Source organism: Pteropus alecto, unplaced genomic scaffold (genome assembly GCF_000325575.1).
Source record: "Pteropus alecto unplaced genomic scaffold, ASM32557v1 scaffold239, whole genome shotgun sequence".
In the NCBI taxonomy this organism is placed as follows: domain Eukaryota; kingdom Metazoa; phylum Chordata; class Mammalia; order Chiroptera; family Pteropodidae; genus Pteropus; species Pteropus alecto.
Genome location: NW_006494613.1, coordinates 6,424,393 through 6,446,877, shown reverse-complemented (window position 1 = coordinate 6,446,877; position 22,485 = coordinate 6,424,393). Strand labels below are relative to the sequence as shown.

General features: G+C 34.1%; 1 protein-coding gene across 4 annotated transcripts in view; it reads left to right on the top strand.

The window, feature by feature from the left end:
• ROBO1 (roundabout guidance receptor 1) overlaps positions 1–22,485 on the top strand; it is a 385,827-nt gene that overhangs the window by 347,481 nt on the left and 15,861 nt on the right. For 2 of the 4 annotated variants that reach the window (XM_006926234.3, XM_015600201.1), the window contains 6 exons: positions 1,165–1,500; positions 3,377–3,484; positions 6,084–6,228; positions 9,313–9,558; positions 17,800–18,206; positions 21,227–21,379. In XM_006926234.3, coding sequence (XP_006926296.2) covers positions 1,165–1,500; positions 3,377–3,484; positions 6,084–6,228; positions 9,313–9,558; positions 17,800–18,206; positions 21,227–21,379 — 1,395 coding nt within the window. The remainder of the gene's footprint in view (positions 1–1,164; positions 1,501–3,376; positions 3,485–6,083; positions 6,229–9,312; positions 9,559–17,799; positions 18,207–21,226; positions 21,380–22,485) is intronic. The other 2 variants (XM_015600202.2, XM_015600203.1) reach the window with 1 other exon arrangement.

The following is a 22,485-nucleotide window of genomic DNA, read 5'->3' as shown; positions in this document are numbered from 1 at the left end:
ACTTCAGGAAGTGTTGGGAAAACTGGGTTGGTGTTGGGAAAACTGGGTTGCCCTTTGGGGAAAAAGTCTTACTTTATACCACACAGACTGGTAAACCCCCAGGAGAATCAAAGAATTACATGTAGAAAGTAGAGAAAGCGCTATTTATCAGAGGAAGACCTTTATCTGCTTGTTACATGAGGAAACTTGCCTAAAAATGAAAATGATAGGAGAAATCACGAACTAGAGATAGAACTGAAAATGCAAAACAGCTCGGAGTCAGAAAGCGAAATGTAAAGGCCAGTGAACTGGGAAACTGCCACAAACAGGACATGGAAAGTGTTAACAAGCTTAATATAGAACGACTTTTTATAAGCACTAAAATAATAGGAAAGTGTAAGAGAACATGAAGCCATAATCTGTGTTGGATTAAGACAGATAATAAACATAAAAAGTTTCAATCTCACTCGTAATAGAAGAAAGGCAAGCGAAGTCTGGAGCGTTGAAGAGATCTTCCACCTCGATAGACGTGGTAGCGATGCCGATGGCACCAGGGTGACATTCGGCTTCAACCAATCACCGTGACTCTCCGGAGAGTCATCTCACTAGAGAGATCAATACCCCTAAATACATCCCAGCCCTCTGATGCGATGAAATCACTCACCACTTCTTGGAATCAATGCTAAGCATGTTCTTTGATAGGAAGACAAAGGTTTTTTTTTTTTTTTTTTTCTTTGTGTGGATTCTCAACTTATATGCTTTGTTCTTATGCTTCAATAGCTAACTAGTAGCCTCAAAGAGTTCGATTAACTCTATACTAGAAAATCTGGATTGGGCACATAAAGATACTCATGTATATATTGTTTTGGTAAAATTCTTAATAACTGGGCTGTTAGAGAAAAATTATCTCAAATTGGGGGAATTATTTACTGCATAGCACTAGCAGAAGTTTAAAATTACTTAGTCTCTATATAAATTCTGAGTGTCCTCTCCTATTCCTTCAATTTTTAATTATTTTCTCTAGAAAGTACATATGAATACTTGGCCCTTTTTATGATCTTATTTAAGCCAATTTGTTCTCTACATTAACAATTTTACTGTGACTCACAAAACTACTTACAAAAAATTTTTAAACAAATAACTATGGAGAAATGACTTTTTCCTTTTCCTCTCCATTGCACATAGCCGATTGTATAGCAAATTATAACAACCAACTGGATAACAAACAAACAAATCTGATGCTCCCTGAGTCAACCGTTTATGGTGATGTGGACCTTAGTAACAAAATCAATGAGATGAAAACCTTCAATAGCCCAAATCTGAAGGACGGGCGTTTTGTCAATCCATCAGGGCAGCCCACTCCGTACGCCACCACTCAGCTCATCCAGTCAAACCTCAGCAGCAGCATGAACAATGGTGGTGGAGACTCTGGCGAGAAGCACTGGAAACCTCCCGGACAGCAGAAACAGGAAGTGACACCAATTCAGTATAACATCATGGAGCAAAACAAACTGAACAAAGGTGAAGAGCTTTGCCTACATTCCCATCCTTGTCTGTATTGGTACCCTTAACCCTGCAGCACTATATGCCAAAGCTTGTCTGGGACTAGCAAGTGAAATCTTTCTTTCATTACTAAGGTTTTCTTATTTCTTTGGTTTCAAAATTTCCAGGGTCAAAGAGTTAATTAGCACAACAATAACCTTAGATATTGATATTATAATAATATATAAGTATTTTCAAATGGTTTTGAGAATAATTTAATTTAATTCTAGGTAAAGAATTACATAGAACAACCTTTTATTCATAAAGCAGATGTGTAACCATCATAATATCTCACATTTTAAATAAATGGGCTATCCCATTTTTCCACTCGAGAGTGTCAGATAATTGCATCTACATGGCCATATAAACGAACGGCATTCTTATATAAAAACTGAAGAAAAATAATTAAATTAAACTTGAACTGGAGAAGTGATTCAATTTGTTGTATTTTTCCTACCTCATGTGGTTACTAAGACTGCTGCAGTGTATGATTTTAGAATCTACGGTTCTTTGGTTGACCTGATTGAAGTCTGTCAGGATAGAACCTAAAATAAATTGAATTTAGTGTTGACTTGTCGCAACAGAATAGTATTTTATGGCCTGTGGGGATTGTTCCTTTATGGTAATATGGGTGAGTTTGAAGAGACAGGTATTTTATTTCTTTGTAGTTTTGCAGGCTAATACTTTAATAACATGATTTGCAAAGTAATACCACAAAGGAAAAAACAATTGCTCTAATTTGAATAGATCAGGTAATTTTGTACAAGTATCCAGATAAAGGACACATTTTATTATAGATAATTAGGGACATGGATTTATTTTCTGTAGACTTGTGTTGGGATCTGTTTTTGTTTTTGTTTTTGTTTTTCAAAAATAAAATACATTACAGTTAGTGATTACGAAAAGATAGCTTAAGACCACTATTTTCATTTGGTTAAGTTAGTGGCATGTGTTTTAATTTAATAATATATGTGTCTTGCTTTTTTCTAAATTTAAGAAAACGCTTAGTTGGTATAATAACCCAATTCAATAAATAGTTATTAAGACTCTTACACAAGTTCATGACAAAGATGAATAAGAGTTTCTGCAATCATGGAGTTTACAAAGGGAATTCAAACTATTATTACATTATTCCTCTATGTTATATGGCTTTTCTGTGGACTTTGGAGAGGTCTGACAGTCCTCTGTACAAATATTTCAGAGCTCTGATTTATTGTTTATACTGCTTGTAAACAAACTTGATATGCCAAACTATAATAATGACCCTGATATGCAGCTAGACTGACAGATTATTACTCATTGCGTTCCAGTGGTGAATTTATCATTTGGATTTTCCCCTCTGCTTAAGTAAGCACAAGCATTTCTGTGACAGATTGAGATTCTTTTTTTTCTTATCATGGGTATTTTTTGTTAGATATAATTTTGCTGACAAGTTTCAGTTTTCCTTTAATTTTATTTACTTTTTTTGTGATTCACAGACACAGTATTTTTCTGATTTCTTATTGTTAAAATTATTTTGTTACTATATTTTTAAAGAAGTCAAGCAAATCTGATTTCTGTCATAGATGATTGATAAATATTAAAGAGAAGAAGTAGTCCTTCATAGGATTTGTCCACACTTACATTTAGTCTGATTCATCTAAAGAAGATGATGCAAAGGATTTGTTTTTTATAAATTTTAAATGAAACATGTTTAAAGGTTTTTATTTTTTTTTCTACTTTTCCTTCAGAAAAGTTATGTACATCTTAACAAATTACCAACATGATGGTTTAAAAGCCTAATTGGTAAATGATTAGGCACCAAAGAGAAAATAAATGTTTGTTTGTTTGTTTGTTTTTCATCTGAAATATCTAGATTATCGAGCAAATGACACAATTCCTTCAACTATCCCATACAACCAGTCATATGACCAGAATACGGGAGGATCTTACAATAGTTCAGACCGGGGCAGCAGTACATCTGGTAAGTTAGGAGAACCGAAGAGAAAGTCAACATTTCCTTTTAAAAGATGGTACATTCCAAGATTATGAATTGAATGTTAATGATCTGATGTGTACATGTGACATGTCTATCACTTTATATAATTTCAATATTCTAGGCATGAGTCTTGTCTCTGTAATTTGATGGACTGCTCACTCACTAAACCATTTTATGTTCTATTAGAAAACAAAGATTGATGATCTTATTTTCCTCCTTGTTAAGGAGCTTTAGCAAAGCCAAAAGCATCAACTAATTTTTAAAGGCAGTTGAAATATAACTAAAAAAATATTACACATATAGTTAATCTCCTAAGTATGTTACATTGAAACAAGGCTATAAAAGCACCTAAATTTGAGTACACTTGAGCAGAATCATGAGATCTAGGTACAATAGGAAACTGCCTCAGTTTATCATTTCTCTCCTTTCCCTCAATTCTTGCTCCAAATCTTCATAAAACAGCCTCCCAACTTAAGTCTATAAGGGCCTCAAAAGCCACATCCAGGCCTCTTCCCTGTGGTCTTTATGCTGTTACAGCTGTTTGCCAGCTGTTTTCCTGAAGGGACTGCAGATGGGAGCTTGCTGGTACTTAAGTTCTATTTTTCTAATTAAAGGCAGTTCATTATTAGAACTAACATGTGGTAAGTCACACCACAATGAGAACAAAACCGATTGATCTCAACTCTAGTATGTTTCCCCAGGACAGAGTAGAAATATCGCTTCTGAGCATCTGGATTAAAGTTGTTGCTAGTGCTTTTAGCCCAGTGTCTCTACTCCATCTTTTGTAATGAATATGACATTCGGGCTTTCCCATCTTCCTTTGACTAAGACATGCCGATTTGGAGTTTCCTAGCCTTTATTTTTATCAATGATTAAAATCGTTTGTATTTGAATAAAAGAAACTTAGTAATAGCTCTTTACTTTTTAAATCTACTCTTATTCTACTACATGTTGTTTGATTTTTTTAACAATTAAAATCTTATTAAATGACTTTTTTCTTTTTTAAAGTAAACCCTGAATTAACAGAAATTTTTCAAAGATCCACTCTTACAAAAACTATAGAAAATATTTTAATATTGATATCTCAGGCCTTTTCACCTTTGAATAATTAGCCACTTAGAAAATCAGAACTTAATGGAAAAAAATATGATTCCATGTTATTACTATTCATCTGACTTTATTCATTGCTCAGCTTAGATACCTAGATCCTGACGTTCTGTTGCTATTTATTATTAGGTATTCTGTGAATATTGATGAAAAGACAGAAAAATATCTGTTGGTAATTAGGGGAGAGAACGAAGCAAGCAAATGAGCTGTAGGAGAGATTTATGATGTTAGGCCTCTCTGGATGGAGTTGTTACAGTAGATGTGTGCCACAAAATCAAGAGGAAGACACTGGAGATAGTCAACTCCACAATATATGCATAGCCATTCAAATACAGGACAACTGAGTGGAGGAAGAGAGAATGGAGACACATAAGCAGGGGCCTGACAATCATAATTCATTAATAACAGCCTGTCCCTCAGCCCACAACACATTAGGTGTAGTAAGATACCAATGTAAGAACATCTGGCATAAAAACACTGCCATTTGACTGAAAATTCTCAAGTGCCTTAAAAAAAAATAGGGCTCATTGAGTGTACTATGACCTGTTTCATACCACATGTAACTTGGAACTGGTTCAGAAAGGTTAGAAAAGACAAAAGAGACCAGGATAATTCACTGAATTTAAGGGATCCTATGAGAAAAATAATTATAGATTCATTGTCTATAATTTATATAAGAATCTAAAATGTATCATATTGAAGAAGAATTAAGACCATTTCATCTCAAAATAGCTTTTGATCACGTTATTTTAAAACGAATATTCTAGAATGTGCAGCATTAAAGAATATGCCAAATCTAAAATCTGAACACTGGGGCACTTGAATAATTGGGCTGTTTCCAACTTCTAAGAATGTTCAAGAAACATCATTTTACTCTAAGCCACAATTTTATAGAAGCGGTGGCTAAAAACACTTCTGTTCTTTTTTAAAAATCATTTTTATGCTTCTTTTGTTGTTAGTTATATTAGTTCTTCCAGCAATTATTTTCATCAGCACCTGACTTTCTGATGAAAACTAGTAATTTCATTGTGCCTAAAACATTTCAGTGGACAAGTACAAATTATGTATGTTCAGTGATTTAATGCAACAGTGAAAGTGTAATAGATCGTATCTGTATCATATTATATTTTAGGTTCCAGCAATTAAATAATAGAAAGGAACTTCAGAAAATATGTCTACAGCTCATTTGTTTTAGATGATAATCCATAGTGCAATTAATTGCTATAAGATCACAATTAATGATATGACTTGTAAAATTAATTTATGGCTTTATTGCTTTTTTGCTATTTATTTTGCAGCTAAACTTGTACACATTCTATTGTCCAAAATTCTGTTTAAAATTAACAACAAAAAAGTGTTTTTCTCTATATACATATATGAATTATAAGACCATGTTTATAGAAAATAATTAACTCATGGGTAATAGAAAAAAATTTAAGACCAAATATAAAATACTTTAATTTTATTTCTTTTCAAGGGAGTCAAGGGCACAAGAAAGGAGCCCGGACACCCAAAGTACCAAAACAGGGTGGCATGAACTGGGCAGACCTGCTTCCTCCTCCCCCGGCGCATCCTCCTCCTCATAGCAATAGTGAAGAGTACAGTATATCGGTAGATGAAAGGTAAGAGGAATTTCAGAACGGACCTAGTTGGGACAGTACAACTCTTTACAATCGTATTAAGTAATCATTAAACTAGATCGCCGAGAGGAGACTGATTCCTAAGATCCTCAAACATTTGTCTCTAAATAAAACTTTATTGAATTATTTTTCTCAGCAGGACTTAAAAACCCTCCTCAGTGGTGCCAAAAAAAGGTATTTGTTCCTTGGAAGCTTCTTTTGGAACCAAGAATCATGAATCATGACTATAAATAAATATACACACACACACATGTACACACATATATAATCTATGTGTTTTTACATTATATACATATACTGTACATATATAATGAGTATATACAAGATCACATATCTAATCACATATATGTGATTTTGTCATCAGTCATATAAATGATTTGTGATTTTCAAATATCAGAACTTCTATTTCACATCTCCGAATTTTCATAAAATAATTATATGGATTTATACAAAGCTATGGTATCCTGATAACTGTTTATTCTTGGATATTATCAAATTATGCTGAAAACTAGGAATTTAAACTTTATTGAATTGTCTCTCACAAGGATTTAACAAGTATAAATAGTCCACATGACAGCAGTTAGACAGTTAGTGTGCTTCTTCCTCTCTGCAGATTCTGTAGAACTGGACATGGTACTTCTCAACAAAACAAAACAGCTGGTGAACAATAGAGAAAAACTCACTTGATATAGTGAATCAACAACAAGAAAAAACATAAAATCTATGTGAAAATGCAGTATTTTTAGTGACTATTATAAAAATAAAGATGTTCTTTTATTCTACACACACATGCTCAAGCACGCACACTCATACACACAACAGTTTTACAATTCCAACTATTCTGGGAAGCAAAACCTCTGTATTTTTATTTTTCAGTTACTTAATTAGCAAATACTGAGCCATTGCTCCTAGGAGAAATACAGGGTTAGGTTCCTGTGAGCCTCTGGTTATATTTTCATCAACCGATTCAAATATAACCTTGTTTTATATCTGTTTTTGTTTAAAGATACTATATTTAGCATGTGTTATTGACTCATTAACATTGAACTCACAGCCAACAGCACTATAAGTCATTCTTAAACAAAGTTATCCAATATACATCTTTTCTTCATTAAGGCGCATTGCAGCCTTTTTGCTTTTAGGAAAACTAGACATCAGTAAAGTACTGTTATTTCAGGGCCATTTTAAACAGGGAAGTCCCCAATATAAAGAGGAGGGAGAGGGGAAGGGTGAGAGGGGAGGGGAGAGAGAGAGAACAATGTGACACTTACAGACCATGAAAAGGATACTTGTTTACAAAATGAAAGCTGAAACAAGAAAGCAATGTCACCTTGTTTGACCCCTGCTAGCAATGTACTTATCAGGTGACTCAATTTTTTCACCTCTCTGCACATGTCTATTGAATGACCATGAGAGTGCCATGAGTATTGACTTTAGGGTTACAGATAAATTTAAGTGAGGTGAATTTGTAAATATGGAATCTGCAAATAATGAAGTTGACTGTACTTTTAAAAATTCATTTTCTAGGCTATGATCACCATACTTACTGGTATTTTAGTCCACAAAAACAAACAAACAAAAAACAACAAAGACTGGCATGAAATATGTAGATATAGTTAGAGGGGGGGTGAGGAAGGAGATATGACTGTGCCCCACAGGGAAAGACTGAGTATAACTGGGAAAAATAGAGGCTTCCTGGTGTGCTGGATTTTGTTCTTGACCTTGACAAATGAGAAGGTTCTCAATCAAGACAAAAGATTTTATGGACATTGGGACCACACAGAGATGTGACTCCTGGAGAGCTAACACGAAACACATGGTAGGGAGTGAGAGGAAGCTGGGAAAGTGAATGTAAGCCAGACTATGCAAATATTTGAATGTCTTGTTTAGGACTTATATGTTATTCTCTACACAATGAGAGCCGTTTATTACTTTGGAGCAAATGAATGAGCTGGGAGTGATGTGTATTACAATAAACTAATTTTGGAAGGAATGTAAGGATAGAGAAAGAGTGACTGGAGGCAAAGAGATTAATTAAAAAGTTATTACAGTAGCACATACAACAGATTTAATTTTTTTTTTTAAGATAGACTAGAGATGAACTAGGGAACAGTTTGAGTTAGAAGAATAAATAATTCAAAGATGACTACAAGATTTCTAGTTTAGATAAGTGAGCAAATTGCTATGTCATTTGTCGATAGAGGAAACATAATAGTGGATTAGTGAAGTAAAAGAAGATACAGAGAAATCAGATTTTACCAAACCTTAATTTTCCCGAGTTCAGGTAAACAAGGCAGTGGTGAAGAATGGACTAGAGAGGTGGGTAACGAGAACACAGTTTGTATAATGCAGTAAATCACAGCCATTCTAATCAATAACCTATGAACTGGTGTCAGAGAAAAGAAAAAGTCATGAATGTATTCCAGGTCCAACTAGAGCTTCCACATAACTAGCAGAGGAGTATCAAGGGCATTTTATTGGTTATTATTTTATACTGTTTTGCATTCATTATCCTAAATGCAATTCAACTACTTCATTTTGTGTTCAACTAAAAAAAAAAAAATAGTGATTTATTATAATCTTAGAAGAAAAGTAGGTTGTACTGGATTAAATTAAAAATTTGATCTCTGATAAACTTCCCTCTGAAAAGATTTTCAAAAGTAATTTTTTTCAGAATTTAGCATATTATCTTTGGGTCATCTACAAGCACACTTGAGTTGTCCTTTAGTTTAGAGATTATTTTGACTAAAAGGGATAGAATCTATCAAACACATTTTAGAATTACTAAATTATACTAAATTAAATATATTTTTTGTATTGCTTGACTTCTCAGAGCCTGTAAGAGGCTGATTTAAATTATAATCCCTCAGAGAAAAAAATATATGTAGCAATTTACAAACCTTTGTGATAGTGAATAATTTTTTTAACAATACCTCCTTAAGGTGGCCCAACACATTCAAGTTAAAAAAAAAAAAAAAAAAGTTAAAAACTGACACTCCTTTAACTATACAAATAGTTTATTTGAATAACCTGAAGTAAGTCTAAGTTCCTTATAATCTGTTTCAGCTATGACCAAGAAATGCCATGTCCGGTGGCACCAGCAAGGATGTATTTGCAACAAGACGAACTAGAAGAGGAAGATGAACGAGGACCCACTCCCCCTGTACGAGGAGCAGCTTCTTCCCCAGCCGCTGTGTCTTATAGCCATCAGTCCACTGCCACCCTGACCCCCTCTCCGCAGGAAGAGCCCCAGCCTATGTTGCCGGATTGCCCAGAGGAGATTGGCCATATGCAGCACCAACCTGACAGGAGGTACCATTGTCACTAGCCTTTTTTACTCATATCAGAAAGTTTCCACTCCTAAGTAGCATTTATAGAATGCTATTACATGAATTACTTTTCATATCACGTGAGCTTTTTTCCAGTATTATCACACAGTAAGTCCTGGTAATTAACAAATCACGTAGTATTATTGACCAGAACATTAGATGAATTGATCCTAGTGAACTTGCAACTATAAAATAATATGCATTAATACTCATCCACTTATGATAATTGCATTTATAAACACATGGAGATTACGTAGTAAATATATAGTTTGCTAATCTTGCACATTTCATTGATGGCAGGTGTTTTTGTATTTTAGTTTTCTTTATGCATTTGGTCTATAAAAAGTAGAATTTTTCCTCTTTTTAAATTAAGTCCACAGAATGATTTGTTCCCTCATAGCTGTAATGTTGCACAATAAGTTTAATATATTCATTTTGCATTGATATCAGTTACCTTTATTTTGATTTTGATATTAAGTTGGAGTCTTTTTGTCCAGTTACTAAATCTTGTGTGTGTCTTAGACTTTTTTAACCTATATAATCAGCATCGCCAACCAATACATTTCTGTTATTTACAAATACTTCATTTGTCATTTCTGTCACATGAAAGCTGTCACTGCATCATCTTAGCTTCTCTCTCGTTGTTGATGATTTTGTTTGCACTATTTTATTGCATTTGACACATTATATGTATATGACTTCGTGTATTTCTAATATCACTTTGAACTGAATATACTCTGCCTCAGAAGATCTCCCTTCAATATTTTTGAATGAATAATAAATTCTGGTCTCTGCTAGTTGAATTCTATTAAAATAGAACTTGCAATGTTTATTAACTATTCTATCAGTAAGAGGTTATTACCAAATTCAAATCACATATTTTCTAAAATGAAGGAAGTAGTTAAACCTTCTTCTATGAGACAAAGAGGGAAGTTGGACTGTCATACATTTAAATTTAATATGATTAAAGCACGGAGCTTCATGAAAATTGAGAACAAATAAGGTATCTCTTTTCCCTTTTAAGGTCACAGTCCTTGGCATTCTTTCTTATTCAAAGCAAATGAGAGGCTAATAGATGCTATTAGCTCTGAAATACTTAGCATTCTTCTATCATTCTCTTGAACTGCCTATTTCCTCACCAATCCCTTCTGTGTTACAAGTGGAACCCAGTATCTTCCTAACAAGCCTCTTCTTTTGTGTTCCTTTCTGTCATCCTCTCCACCTTCCTCAAAACAATCAAAACTTGGTTCACCTTTATTTATCTTGACTTTCTAGCCTATTTCTCGTCATTCCATCCTTTTTTCTTCACTGTTAACCTTACTACTTTTTAAACTTTTCTTAGCCTCTCCTTCTAGTTATCATGCTCTCTCTCTTTTTTTTTTTTTTTCCTATTCCTTAGGGTTATTTAACAAATTTTGTCTACCCATTCCCCATTTACACCTCAGCTCATTGCATTTTGGCCTCTACTATTTTGCTTCTTTGCTTCCATCATCTACTGCAAGTAACTTCCTAATGGTCACTCTAAAGCTTCTCAATCTTTATCAGACATAAGCTTTCTACAGTGATGGCAATTTTAGAAGTTGTGAGAGTCAAATGGGATATTGTATATAAAGTATCTGAAGCAGGGTAAGTACACAACAGATATTAATTCTCTAATGTCCTCACCCTTATGCTATCACTCCATCATTTGATTCAATTATTATTTATATTTTGATGGCTTTCAAATTTATTTAGCTGGCCCAGCCCTTTTTATTGAGTACCACTGTGATATTTTCACTTGGACATCTCAGACTGCACATGTCCAAAACCAAATCCTTTGTTTTTGTACTTGACATTTCAAATGTGTTCTTTCTCCTCATACATCGATGATCTTATTTAGAATTATAAATCCTCATTTATCTCATTAATGTATTAAAAATAAAATAGCCAAACGAATAGGCAAAATTATAAAAAAAGTTCTCATTTTGAAATCAGCTTGATATTCTAGTGTTTAATTTTTTTCTGTTGTCTTCCAACTATTCCCAAAATTAAATTGCTCACCAAGTCCCTTTTCAACTCTTAACTCCAAAATGTCTCATGATTTTTTTGTTCATTTCTTATTCTTATAGCTGCTAGAGAAGGCTGCCAGTCCATACTGCCATATCCTTGAACTGATCTTCACTTTTCATATCTTCCCTTTTTTGTCTACTTTCCACATTATCTTTCTTTACACATAAGTCTATCAATTTTAGTCCCCATTCAGAGTCAAGTCTTACTATTTTAGCCCAATATTAAAAGATTTCACAATCCTTTCCCTTTTCCTTCCTCCCTCCCTCCCAATTCCTCCACACACCCATTTTTCTAATTAATCTGTTTGAAATTCCCTGAATTTGTCTTAAATGTACCAACTTCCATGTCAGCAATGGCACTTTCTGGCCCACAGAGGCTGCTCTGGAGCTAGCAAGTGGAACAGGCCACTCTTGCCTCACTTGGCCACCACCAAAATGCTCAGCTTGCTTAGTGTCCTCTTGAAGCACTTGTGTCTTGCTCATGCTGTTTCTTTGGTTGTCTGGCAAGCACTTCTCACCTTTCTAAGCCCTTTTCAAATGTACCACCTCTGTGAAACTCCTTTCTGGTCCCCCAGCAAAGTTAACCATCCTTTTCTTTATTCTTCACGATAGTCTATTCATAGCTCTGCTATAATACTAATCCATTTTTAGGTTTCATTAGCATTTGCTGTTTGTATCTCTGTTTCCATATTTAAGTTAAAACCTCCTTGAGAGAAGATTTGATGTTTTACTCACGTTATTGAGGTCTACAAAGCTTCCTTCAGTAAGTGTTTGATTAACAGAATCTGATACTAGAAAATTTTGGAGCTTACCTACTCCTGCTGTTTTAGTGGGTATGAATGCTTTTATGAACTTGATGTGGACATGCATAATTGGGAAATGCACTTAAAATACAGTCTGACTAAATTCAGCCTTTTAAAAAATAACTGTATGATTTTCAGTCTTTAAAGGTAGTAAGAATTTTATTTCCGGGACTGTTGCTGGAGATAACACTAGGCACTAATAAAAAGTAGATAAAAGCCCACTAAACACAAAACTATTATTGTTCCTTTATGATGAAGTTATAATCAACTATAGAAATTTTTGACAATAAAGATATGCAAAATGAAAATGTAAAAATACCAATGATCTATGTAGTCAGAAATAGTCACCGTTAAGTAAAACCTCAGTAAAGATATTTCCAGTTCTTCATCTCTATACATACTCACATTGTTTTGACTTTGTGATGTGCCAATATTATTTTATAAGCTACTATTTTCAATGAATAGTGTATTTTTTCACATCAACAATTTTTCTAGATACTCATGTAAACAAATGTGTGCTATGATTTATTTAAACACTTCCTTAATGTTGGACATTAAAGTTGTTCCTACTTCTTTGATACTGTATACAGTGCTATAATTCCCATATCTAGCTAAGTCCTTGAGTGAAGCCTTGACCTATTCAAATGCATGCCCCATCAGTAGATGACTTCTGTTTCTCATCATCCTGCCACTCCCCTGTTGATGCACTCATTAAAAATAGATAGCTACTTCTCTACAGATTTCATTCTAGAGCATCAGACCCTTATATCCAAGTACTCATTACGGCAGATTTTTACTGCTTAAATATCACTCAGAGTGATACACAAATCTCCAGTCATAAAGTCACTTTCCTACTTCTGACAGCCATTTTCTCTTGCCTGTATTACTATAATGGTCCATAAGTGGGCTTATTGCCTTTAGCCTTGCCCATTCTTTAATCTTCCTGCTACAGAATGTACAGAGGCATTTTCCTAAAATGCAACACTGATCAGTTCTTTCCATTGCTTAAAATCTCTCAATAGCTTTCCATTTCCCTTAGAATAAAGGCAAGATTCCTTAATATAGCAATCAAAGCCCTTTGTGATCTGACCCCTGCATCCCTTCTTATCTATCCATTGCCATCCGCCTCTTCACTGTTCTTGTTGCCTTCACTCTAAGTTTCTTCCAGTTCCTGGAATGACCAGTGTTCTTACCCACCCTGAAGTTTTTCCACTTGTCGTCCCATCTTCCTGGAACACCATTACCCCCTCTCTATTTTGGAGCTAACAGTTATGTGTCCTCTAGATCCAAGATTAAGTGGCAGACATGCTTCACAGAATCTTTCCCTGATGTCCCAACTCTGAGGTAGGATCCAATTCTATGTGTTTTCACAATACCCTAGACATCCTCTGTCATGGAGCTTTGTGAATACTGCATTATCACTGCATATTTAATTAATTGTCTGTCTCTTCCACTGGACTGTAAGTCCCTTCAGGCTGAATTTCTAACATTGTCTCACTTCTGCCACATTCTATTGGCCAGAGCACTCACGAGATTCACTCAATTCCCCTCTCTTGATGGTGAACTGGCAGGTTCTCATCCCAGAAAAGCATATGAGATGTTTATTGATTAGTAATATATATAAATAGCGTGATTTAAATTAAGAAATTACAGAATTGAGACCATTGTAACACTGCAATGTTTAAATGAATAAATATTTCAGACTTGCATTATTATTGCAATTTTGGCATTCTAATGAGCTTCTAGGATATTCTTTTTTTTTGTCTACAACTAGACAAACTGTGTGACCAACATGATAGAAATCTTTCTTCTCTTTTTCATATAATAACTATGAAAATAATATATTAAATTTATTTACATATATTATTTCAAAAAGTGTCTGGTCCTATTGAGTTTACTGTTAATATTTAGTAAAACATCTCTTGAAAAGTGAAAGTAATTTTTATGTATGGGATAGGAAAATTACTGATATTTTATTAATAAAAACAAATTGAGTATATTTGGAAGGAAAAAAAGTAAGAAAGCCAAGGCAAATTAAATATGTTGTATATTTACAAACTGTTTAATAGTTAATTATACAAAGAATTGAAGCTATACCAGTTTCAGAAAAAAACTCAAAGGTATGCATTTTTCTCTGTTTGTCTTTTGCCTGGTAAATGGTATGTGCTGAACTATATAAACACCTGCTTTCATAAATTAATGGCATTGTTCCCTTCTTTTCTTGAACATGTTTATGAAGGCATAATTTTTGCGGGGGCCTAGAGTGTTGTGATTCGCAGTTGTATACTTGTACATTATTTCAAAAGACATTGAAAACCCTCAGGGAAAAATCTAGAGGGTGGAGGGAGGTTCATTTGTGGCAAGTCCCACTTGAGTGCAGCATCTTGAAATAGCTTTTTGTTTTCAAATAGAATATATTACATATTTCAAACTGTACATGTTTATCACACATTCCCTGGGTTTGCCTTATTTACAGATGGTTTGAATAAATTTTTCTGTCTTTCCTCAGCATTTGCATAGGGTGGTAATAGTCACGAGCCAGCCCTTGTTTAACAGGAAGATGTTTTTACTCCACCGAATGTGATTTATCCAAATACAACAATGCTGGCATCTTTTTAGAGTGAAGTTGGCTGTTCTGCAACCCCTTATTGATGGTCAAAATAGTCCCTTTCGTGCTAAAAGGCTTACATGTCTTTAAAAAAAGAAGTTTCTTGTGGTATTTTGGATGTGCATGCTGACAAAGACTAAATTGACTTTTAAGTACGATATTCTTTTGCAATATAAATTAAACAAAGGTTTTCTTCCTATGTGTATAACACACTCCATATTGAAACAATTACCCATTTTAAAATCTTAAATAACTTCAGCTTTGGCACATTCTTCATATTTCTTCTAGTGCCACACACAGCTACATTACAAACCACCCACAAATAAAAAATAACACATTATATTAAAGAATTATGTCTCTCTCTCTCTCTCTCTTGCTCTCTCATATGTATATATAAATATATATATATATATATACACGCACACACAGAAATAACACATTATATTAAAGAATTATGTCTCTCTCTCTCATATATATATATAAACACGCACAGACACAAATAGTGTGTATATATTACATATGTATGTATGTATATGCATATGCATATGTGTATATGAATATATATGTAATAATATCATTCCTAGAAGTAAGATCATGACCTTGGAAATGAAATGCAGGATTAAATTCTAAATTTGATACATACTAGTTGTTAGGAACTTTGGCAAAGTTCTTAATTCCTCTGAATTTTAATATCCTCTTCTGTAAAATGATAATAAAAGAAGTACCTTGGAAAGTTATGAGAATTAAATGAGTTGACATTGTAAAATATACTCATTACAAAATAGTTGCTCAAAAAATGAGTTATTTATAGTATTTTAATAATCATTTATTTTTAATGCTTTTCCATTTGTGTTAATAAAACATGTTTATTGATGTGTCTCAATTCATTGGGATAAAAAGCAAAAATGTTTTTCTTTGAACATCTGCCATCCCACCCTAAAAACTATGCTATATTAAACTTCTCTTTTTCTCTCTATAGTAGGTCTCTTATTTAAGTCTTGACCAGATCCTATATTGTTTTGTTTGTATGCTTTCTTTTAATTTAAGACCCAGTCCTATTAATTTTAAAACCGTAATTGTGCATTTCCAGACATCCTGGCAGTTTACACCTGTCTGTGGATATGGTGGCATGGAGTAAATGGGCATGTTCTGCTTTTAACTTCCCTCCTTCCCCTTCTTCCAGGTTCACTGTCCTAAATGCTAAAGCAAGGAAGAGGGAACATAAAAAGGGCAGACTGAATGAGGATGCAGTCATCACCTTGGTTAGCCCTAATGAGTATTTTATTTCATATTGCTCCCTGAGTATCATAAGGATACTGAGGGAAAAGGGCTGACACCAAATTACTCTACTGATGAAGGACGCAATCCTGGGCAGCATCTCTAGGCATCTGTAGTCCCTGAACAATTTAGCCACATCTTCAGGTGGACTACCAGTGAGTGGCATTCATATCCTAGTTTCCCAAGCCATGGAGGTCACCATAGGACACTAGATACTAATCTCATCTACCTTCTAATACTAGCACTCAAGTTGGCAGGCTTGTGTGGAATCTATCATTTTTCTTCTCAGGAGTTCAGAATTTGATGAGGCATTTTCATGACTCTTCCAAACGATATTCCTACCCACGTCATTTCCTTCTTAGAAATTTCTAAGAAAGAAATAGACTTTCTTAGAGAGCATTGTGACTGTGGAGCAAGTCACTGACTAAGTAGTCCTCTAACTAGAAATCACTATATCCCTTCCCTTTGTTCAGGCACTTTCCTTATTTAAGTGATAATCTCTTGGCATTCTCCTCCCTGGGGAATAATTTCTTTCCATAAACCTTGCTTTTCACTAATGTCTAAACACTCTCTACTATCTTAGTATCTTATATTCACTATGGGTGATGGTGTTGGATGGTAGTTAAAGGATTGCTTTGAACTAATCTGTTCTCCAGCTCTGTGGAAAGATGGTTGAAACTAGTTATTTGTAACTCTGTGAATTTAAATTGTAGGATACAGCCTTATTTTGTCCTCAGCTTTAGTCCTTAACTAATTCCAAGACATCAAGAAGAGTACCTTGAAGCATTTTGTAAAAAGATAGGTAGAATAATGGTAATAGTGATAGACTTGAAAATAGCTAATAATCTTTAGTGAAAGTCATAAGGGAGTAATTCAGAGAAATATTGCTCTTGGCTCTCAGCTTTTTTTTTTTTTTAACTAGAATAAAATCTAAAAGAAACTGTCATATGCTGAATGTATAATTTTTTAATCCTATGAAATTCTACTCTATAGTCAAAATGAATATTTGCTTATAATGGTACGAGTGACAATGAAGGAAGAGGAAAGGCACAGTTTGTACGTTTATAGATCAGTGTGTTTCAGGACTGATGTCTGTTGTCTTTGGTAATAATAAGCTGTCAATAATATCCAGTATGCTTTAGGACAAATACATAGGCATCGATGTCAAAATAGTATCACTTCCCCTTTTGTAATTGAACATAATCCAAATGACAAAGCATAAAGAGACTTATAGATAGCTGAGTATATTTCTATTAAAGTTGAATCAAAAGGTAGCTCGGGTTGGTTAAAAGTGCCTCTGGTTTTAAGGTAAATTTCTTACAACTCAAAATAAAATATGTTAGACATTCTCTGATTTCCTGTCGTTCCCTCTTCCCCCCAATAAACTAGATACACGGAAGCAAAGTTCAAATCGGTGTGTTTTAAATTTCTTGATAAATTTATCCTTTTGTGAGCTGAGTCTTATGCGTTTATTTACCTTCCTACAGACGGCAGCCCGTGAGCCCGCCTCCACCTCCAAGGCCGATTTCTCCACCGCATACCTATGGCTACATTTCAGGACCCCTTGTCTCAGATATGGATACGGATGCGCCAGAAGAGGAAGAAGATGAAGCCGACTTGGAAGTGGCAAAGATGCAGACCAGAAGGCTTTTGTTACGTGGGCTTGAGCAGACCCCGGCATCCAGTGTTGGGGACCTGGAGAGCTCAGTCACTGGATCCATGATCAATGGCTGGGGCTCAGCCTCGGAGGAGGATAACATTTCCAGCGGGCGCTCCAGTGTTAGTTCTTCTGACGGCTCCTTTTTCACCGATGCTGACTTTGCTCAGGCGGTTGCGGCAGCCGCAGAGTATGCTGGTCTGAAAGTGGCACGGCGTCAAATGCAGGATGCTGCTGGTAAGTCGTACACTTTTCACTGATCTGGAAGAGAACACTCAATCTGTATATGTCAGTCGCTGATTATGTCCTATAATCTTACGTCCTAGGTGAAATGCAACTATTATTACTGTCCTTTTTTTCTTTTTTTTTCTGCCTAAGGAAACTAAGGTCCAAGAATTTGACATAGCCTAATTATTCCCTTTTTCTTGACAAGGATTTTTTAAATCTTCTATTTTATTTTTATTTAATAAGTCATATAATGTGAGTAAAGCTACCCTGGAAGTCTTCATTTTTAAGACTGTCATAACAAATATATATACAATTCCTTTAGGTATGCATACAGTCAATTAAGTGAGGTTTGTGTTATATGTTCTTTTTAAGATGTAAAACATCATCAAAATAAAATGTATTATGGTAGTTCTGTTATCCCATTTCATTAGAAATTCTCTCAGAGAAATAGATTAATATCCAGGGGGCCAGTTAGCCATCGGAGACAAGGCTATTTCTCCTTCATTCCTATTCTGTTCATGCCTTCTCAATTAGAATATTAATTTAATTACAAAGATATAAAGATATTTGTAATATACATATATTTCCAATTACAAATATGTTCTATACTTAAACATTGTTAATTTTAATCTAATAATTTGGAGAGCAAGTTAATCTAAATGACTATTTATATATTTTTCTAAGTTCCCTTTTCATTGCCAGTAGCCCATTTTTAATTACTATACATCCTTTCTTATGTTTCAACCCATTTTTGCTCATCTTCTACTCTCAACCTGTTTTAGAAAGTAAACAGTATGAGAAAGAAAACCACTTAAATTTAAATCATACATTTATAACATGATTTTCATTTTTGTAGAATAGAATATATACATACATACACTCATATACATGTTTGTGTACTTCTGGTAGCCAAGAAATACAAACAGTAGAGTAAAATAATATAGCCATCAAGAAAGAGATATATTTCTAAGAATGAAAAGACTATCACAACAAATCAATAATTGGTATTTTGTTGTTTTATTTTTCTTATTATAATAACTATCACATCAGCAGTTTCCATGTTCTCTTCAGATACTGGACTGGTCATTATTTCTTATCAGTGTAGAATATATTTAGAGAAAATTTAACTCACATCATAAAGTTACTTTTATATATTATTTATCAGGAATGTATTACAGAAAAAAATGTCTGATAGCGCTCAACCAATTATTGTAGAATATATACTTTATTTCATTCAGACCTATAGTTTATGGTTTTCAACCAAGTCCCTCCCCCCAGTAGCTGCTGAATATAAGTATGCAAAGCTGCCTGTCTTTCCTAATAAATAAATAACATCTAACTTTATATATAGCTTTTGTTTCTCTGTATTTCCTTATTTTTTAATCTTCTGTAAAAAAAAATAAGTGAAATTAAACATCTCAAACTACTGCTTTCAGATTGCATTAGGATGTATTTCATTCAATTCATTAAATAAAGGAAACATGGAAATAACATTGAAAATTCATCTATGAACAACCGTATACCCCAGCAGTAGATGGCCTTATACAATAGAATGAATAATGGGTTCGGTTTCAGCCCTACTTCTCTTTTTTCATGGATATGTAACTTTAATTGTAATAGTCTCCATCATAGCTAAAGAGAGTTTGGTTTAATATTTTATCGTGTTGTAATTTAGTGGCACTTCTGGTTTTAGTTTGGCTCATAATTATAAGGAACTAAACATGCATTGGCCTCTGCCTATTAAAATGTTCTTTTCAGGAAAGGGTCCTGCTTATCATATGACTTGAAATTAATATGAATGAATTATCCTATCACATTGCTTCTCACTTGGCTGCATTAATGTCTATTATTTAATATGCTTCAGTTAGCATCTTTAAATGTGTTGATTTCACTATATGTGAATTCTCCTGTTTATAGCCAAAAGACATGTTGTCTATGTCTTTTTGAAGTTTCTTGTCAAATAACAGAGAGTTCTGGATTTGTTTCTCTGGAATTTCTAATAGCCAAAATAGAGAAGATGAAGTAAGTGTAGGGCCACTAGAACTCCATTGCTATTATGGATTAAATATGTGGTGCCTTTATAAAACAATGTCTCCGTAAGACACCTAGAGAATTTGAGAGCCCTGAAATGTATGTTATCTGATTAACAAATTTAGTTATCACTGCCACCTGAGAATATTATCCCTCCAAAACCAAATACAAGCATACCTTGTTTTGTGCTTTGCTTTATTGCACTTCACAGATGTTGCACTTTTTACAAATTGAAGGCAAGGCCCTCCACCAACAAAATGAGTATGACTCCTTTTTTTGTGATACTTGTTTTGTTGTGGTGGTTTGGAACCAAACCCACAATATCTCTGTGGTATGCTTGTAATCAAAAAATACCTCTGCCACCATCAAAAATCATAAAAGTCTCTGGAAGTGTCACTTTATCCCAAACCGGCAAGTTTCTATATTGTGATAGAAAAGAGGCGTAGGTAATTTTTGGCACATCTAAATTTGTGAGCTAGCTTAATTTCAGGCCACCTTAAGAGAAAATATTTGAAAATGTATTAAGATAATAGGAATATGGCTTCAAAAAATAGCATAAACATATATTTAATTAAAATAGAAGATGTAATTAGTGCTCTTCATTGTTAGAACACGAATTTCTTAAGGACTCTGGCTATTCCTCTTGAGAAAGCGACATTGAATATATTATGCAAAAATTTAATTAGTATTTTTATTTAACAATAACTTTAGTGAAGTTAGTTGCAAATATAATTGGAATGTTTTTCTTTAATAAATAGGTATCATGAACTTTACCAGTATAAAAATATTGTGGTTTAAAAAAAAAGCCTAAAAATGCTTTTAGAGTATTTTTCCCAGTGGATAGCACAAGCAGAGTGACAAATATCTTATTTGCTAGAATTTTTGATTTAAGCTGTTTTCTTTAATTAAGGATGTTTCTACTTTTCATGTGTATTTTTATCATTTCTATTGTAATTAAAATCTGTTGATGAGTTTGGCTTTGATTTTTTTTCTCTCAGGCCGCCGACACTTTCATACATCTCAGTGCCCTCGACCTACAAGTCCTGTTTCTACAGATAGCAACATGAGTGCTGCTGTAATGCAGAAGGCCAGACCAGCCAAGAAACAAAAACACCAGCCAGGACATCTGCGCAGAGAAACCTACACAGATGGTAAGTCCATTGAAATGATGAAAACATCTATGAATCGTGCCTATTTACTCTGGTTCTTCGTGACTAGAAAATGTATCCACTGACATTAGAAATTACATTAAACTTCCATTAACAGTAAACCTCATATTACTTATAGGAATGATTGACTTCCATATCTTCTAAGGCATCTCTAGTCCCTGCAATTTTCTAATAAGTTGGTTATTTAAGAAACTAAAACAATACATACTTTTAATATTTTTAAAAGGTTATTTTGTAATTTCAAACAAATAGGCATTATTATAGTTAAAGTAATGGCATGGGATCAGCCTTCACCAGACTCACTGATAAATCTTCAGTGTCCTCATTTTTTTACCCTCTGGAGAATTTTGCATTTAAATAAAACATAATAAGCTCATGCGAATATTAATTATAACTATAGTGATGTTACAAACAGTTATTTTGTGAACCAAGAGGCAAGCTGAATCATCTTTCTTCGTGCCTTCACACATAATATCGACTCTCACTGAAGAGGTAAGGCTTTTATTCTCAAGGGAGCACAAGAGAATAATGCAAACATTGTGCTGTTGTCTAAAGAAAGCCTTTAATGAAAGTGCCTCAGGTGGCCCAACATTTATTAAACCACCACCTTCTCGTTTTATAAAACAACCCTAAGGGATTTGTTGAAAATTCATGTAAGATAAATTCTCTCAGACTCACCCATCTTGTCAAGTTTGCTACATTTGCTAAAGGTGTGGGAGAAGAAGGGTGTCATAGGCAGCGTTCCTTACTTCTTGGTCCTCTCCAACCACAATCTGATTAGGACTTTCATTACCAGTCAGCAATTTTTCCAAAAGGGCATCATTTGCCATTATCATATGAAAGCCTAATATTATAGATTGTTATCCAAGGTTACAAGCAGGATTTTCTGAGGCACTTCTCCCTGTGATTCCTGCCACTTGACAGAAAAATTTAATACAAAGATCACAGCATGATGAGCACAAGTAATTTTGCAGTGAGTGGCTGTCCATGCTATTATCTGTACTTTATTCGGAGTATTTTCTCTCACTAGCATCTATCTGATATTAGACTACATTAAATACTGGCATGACATAGCGCACCTGGGCCTC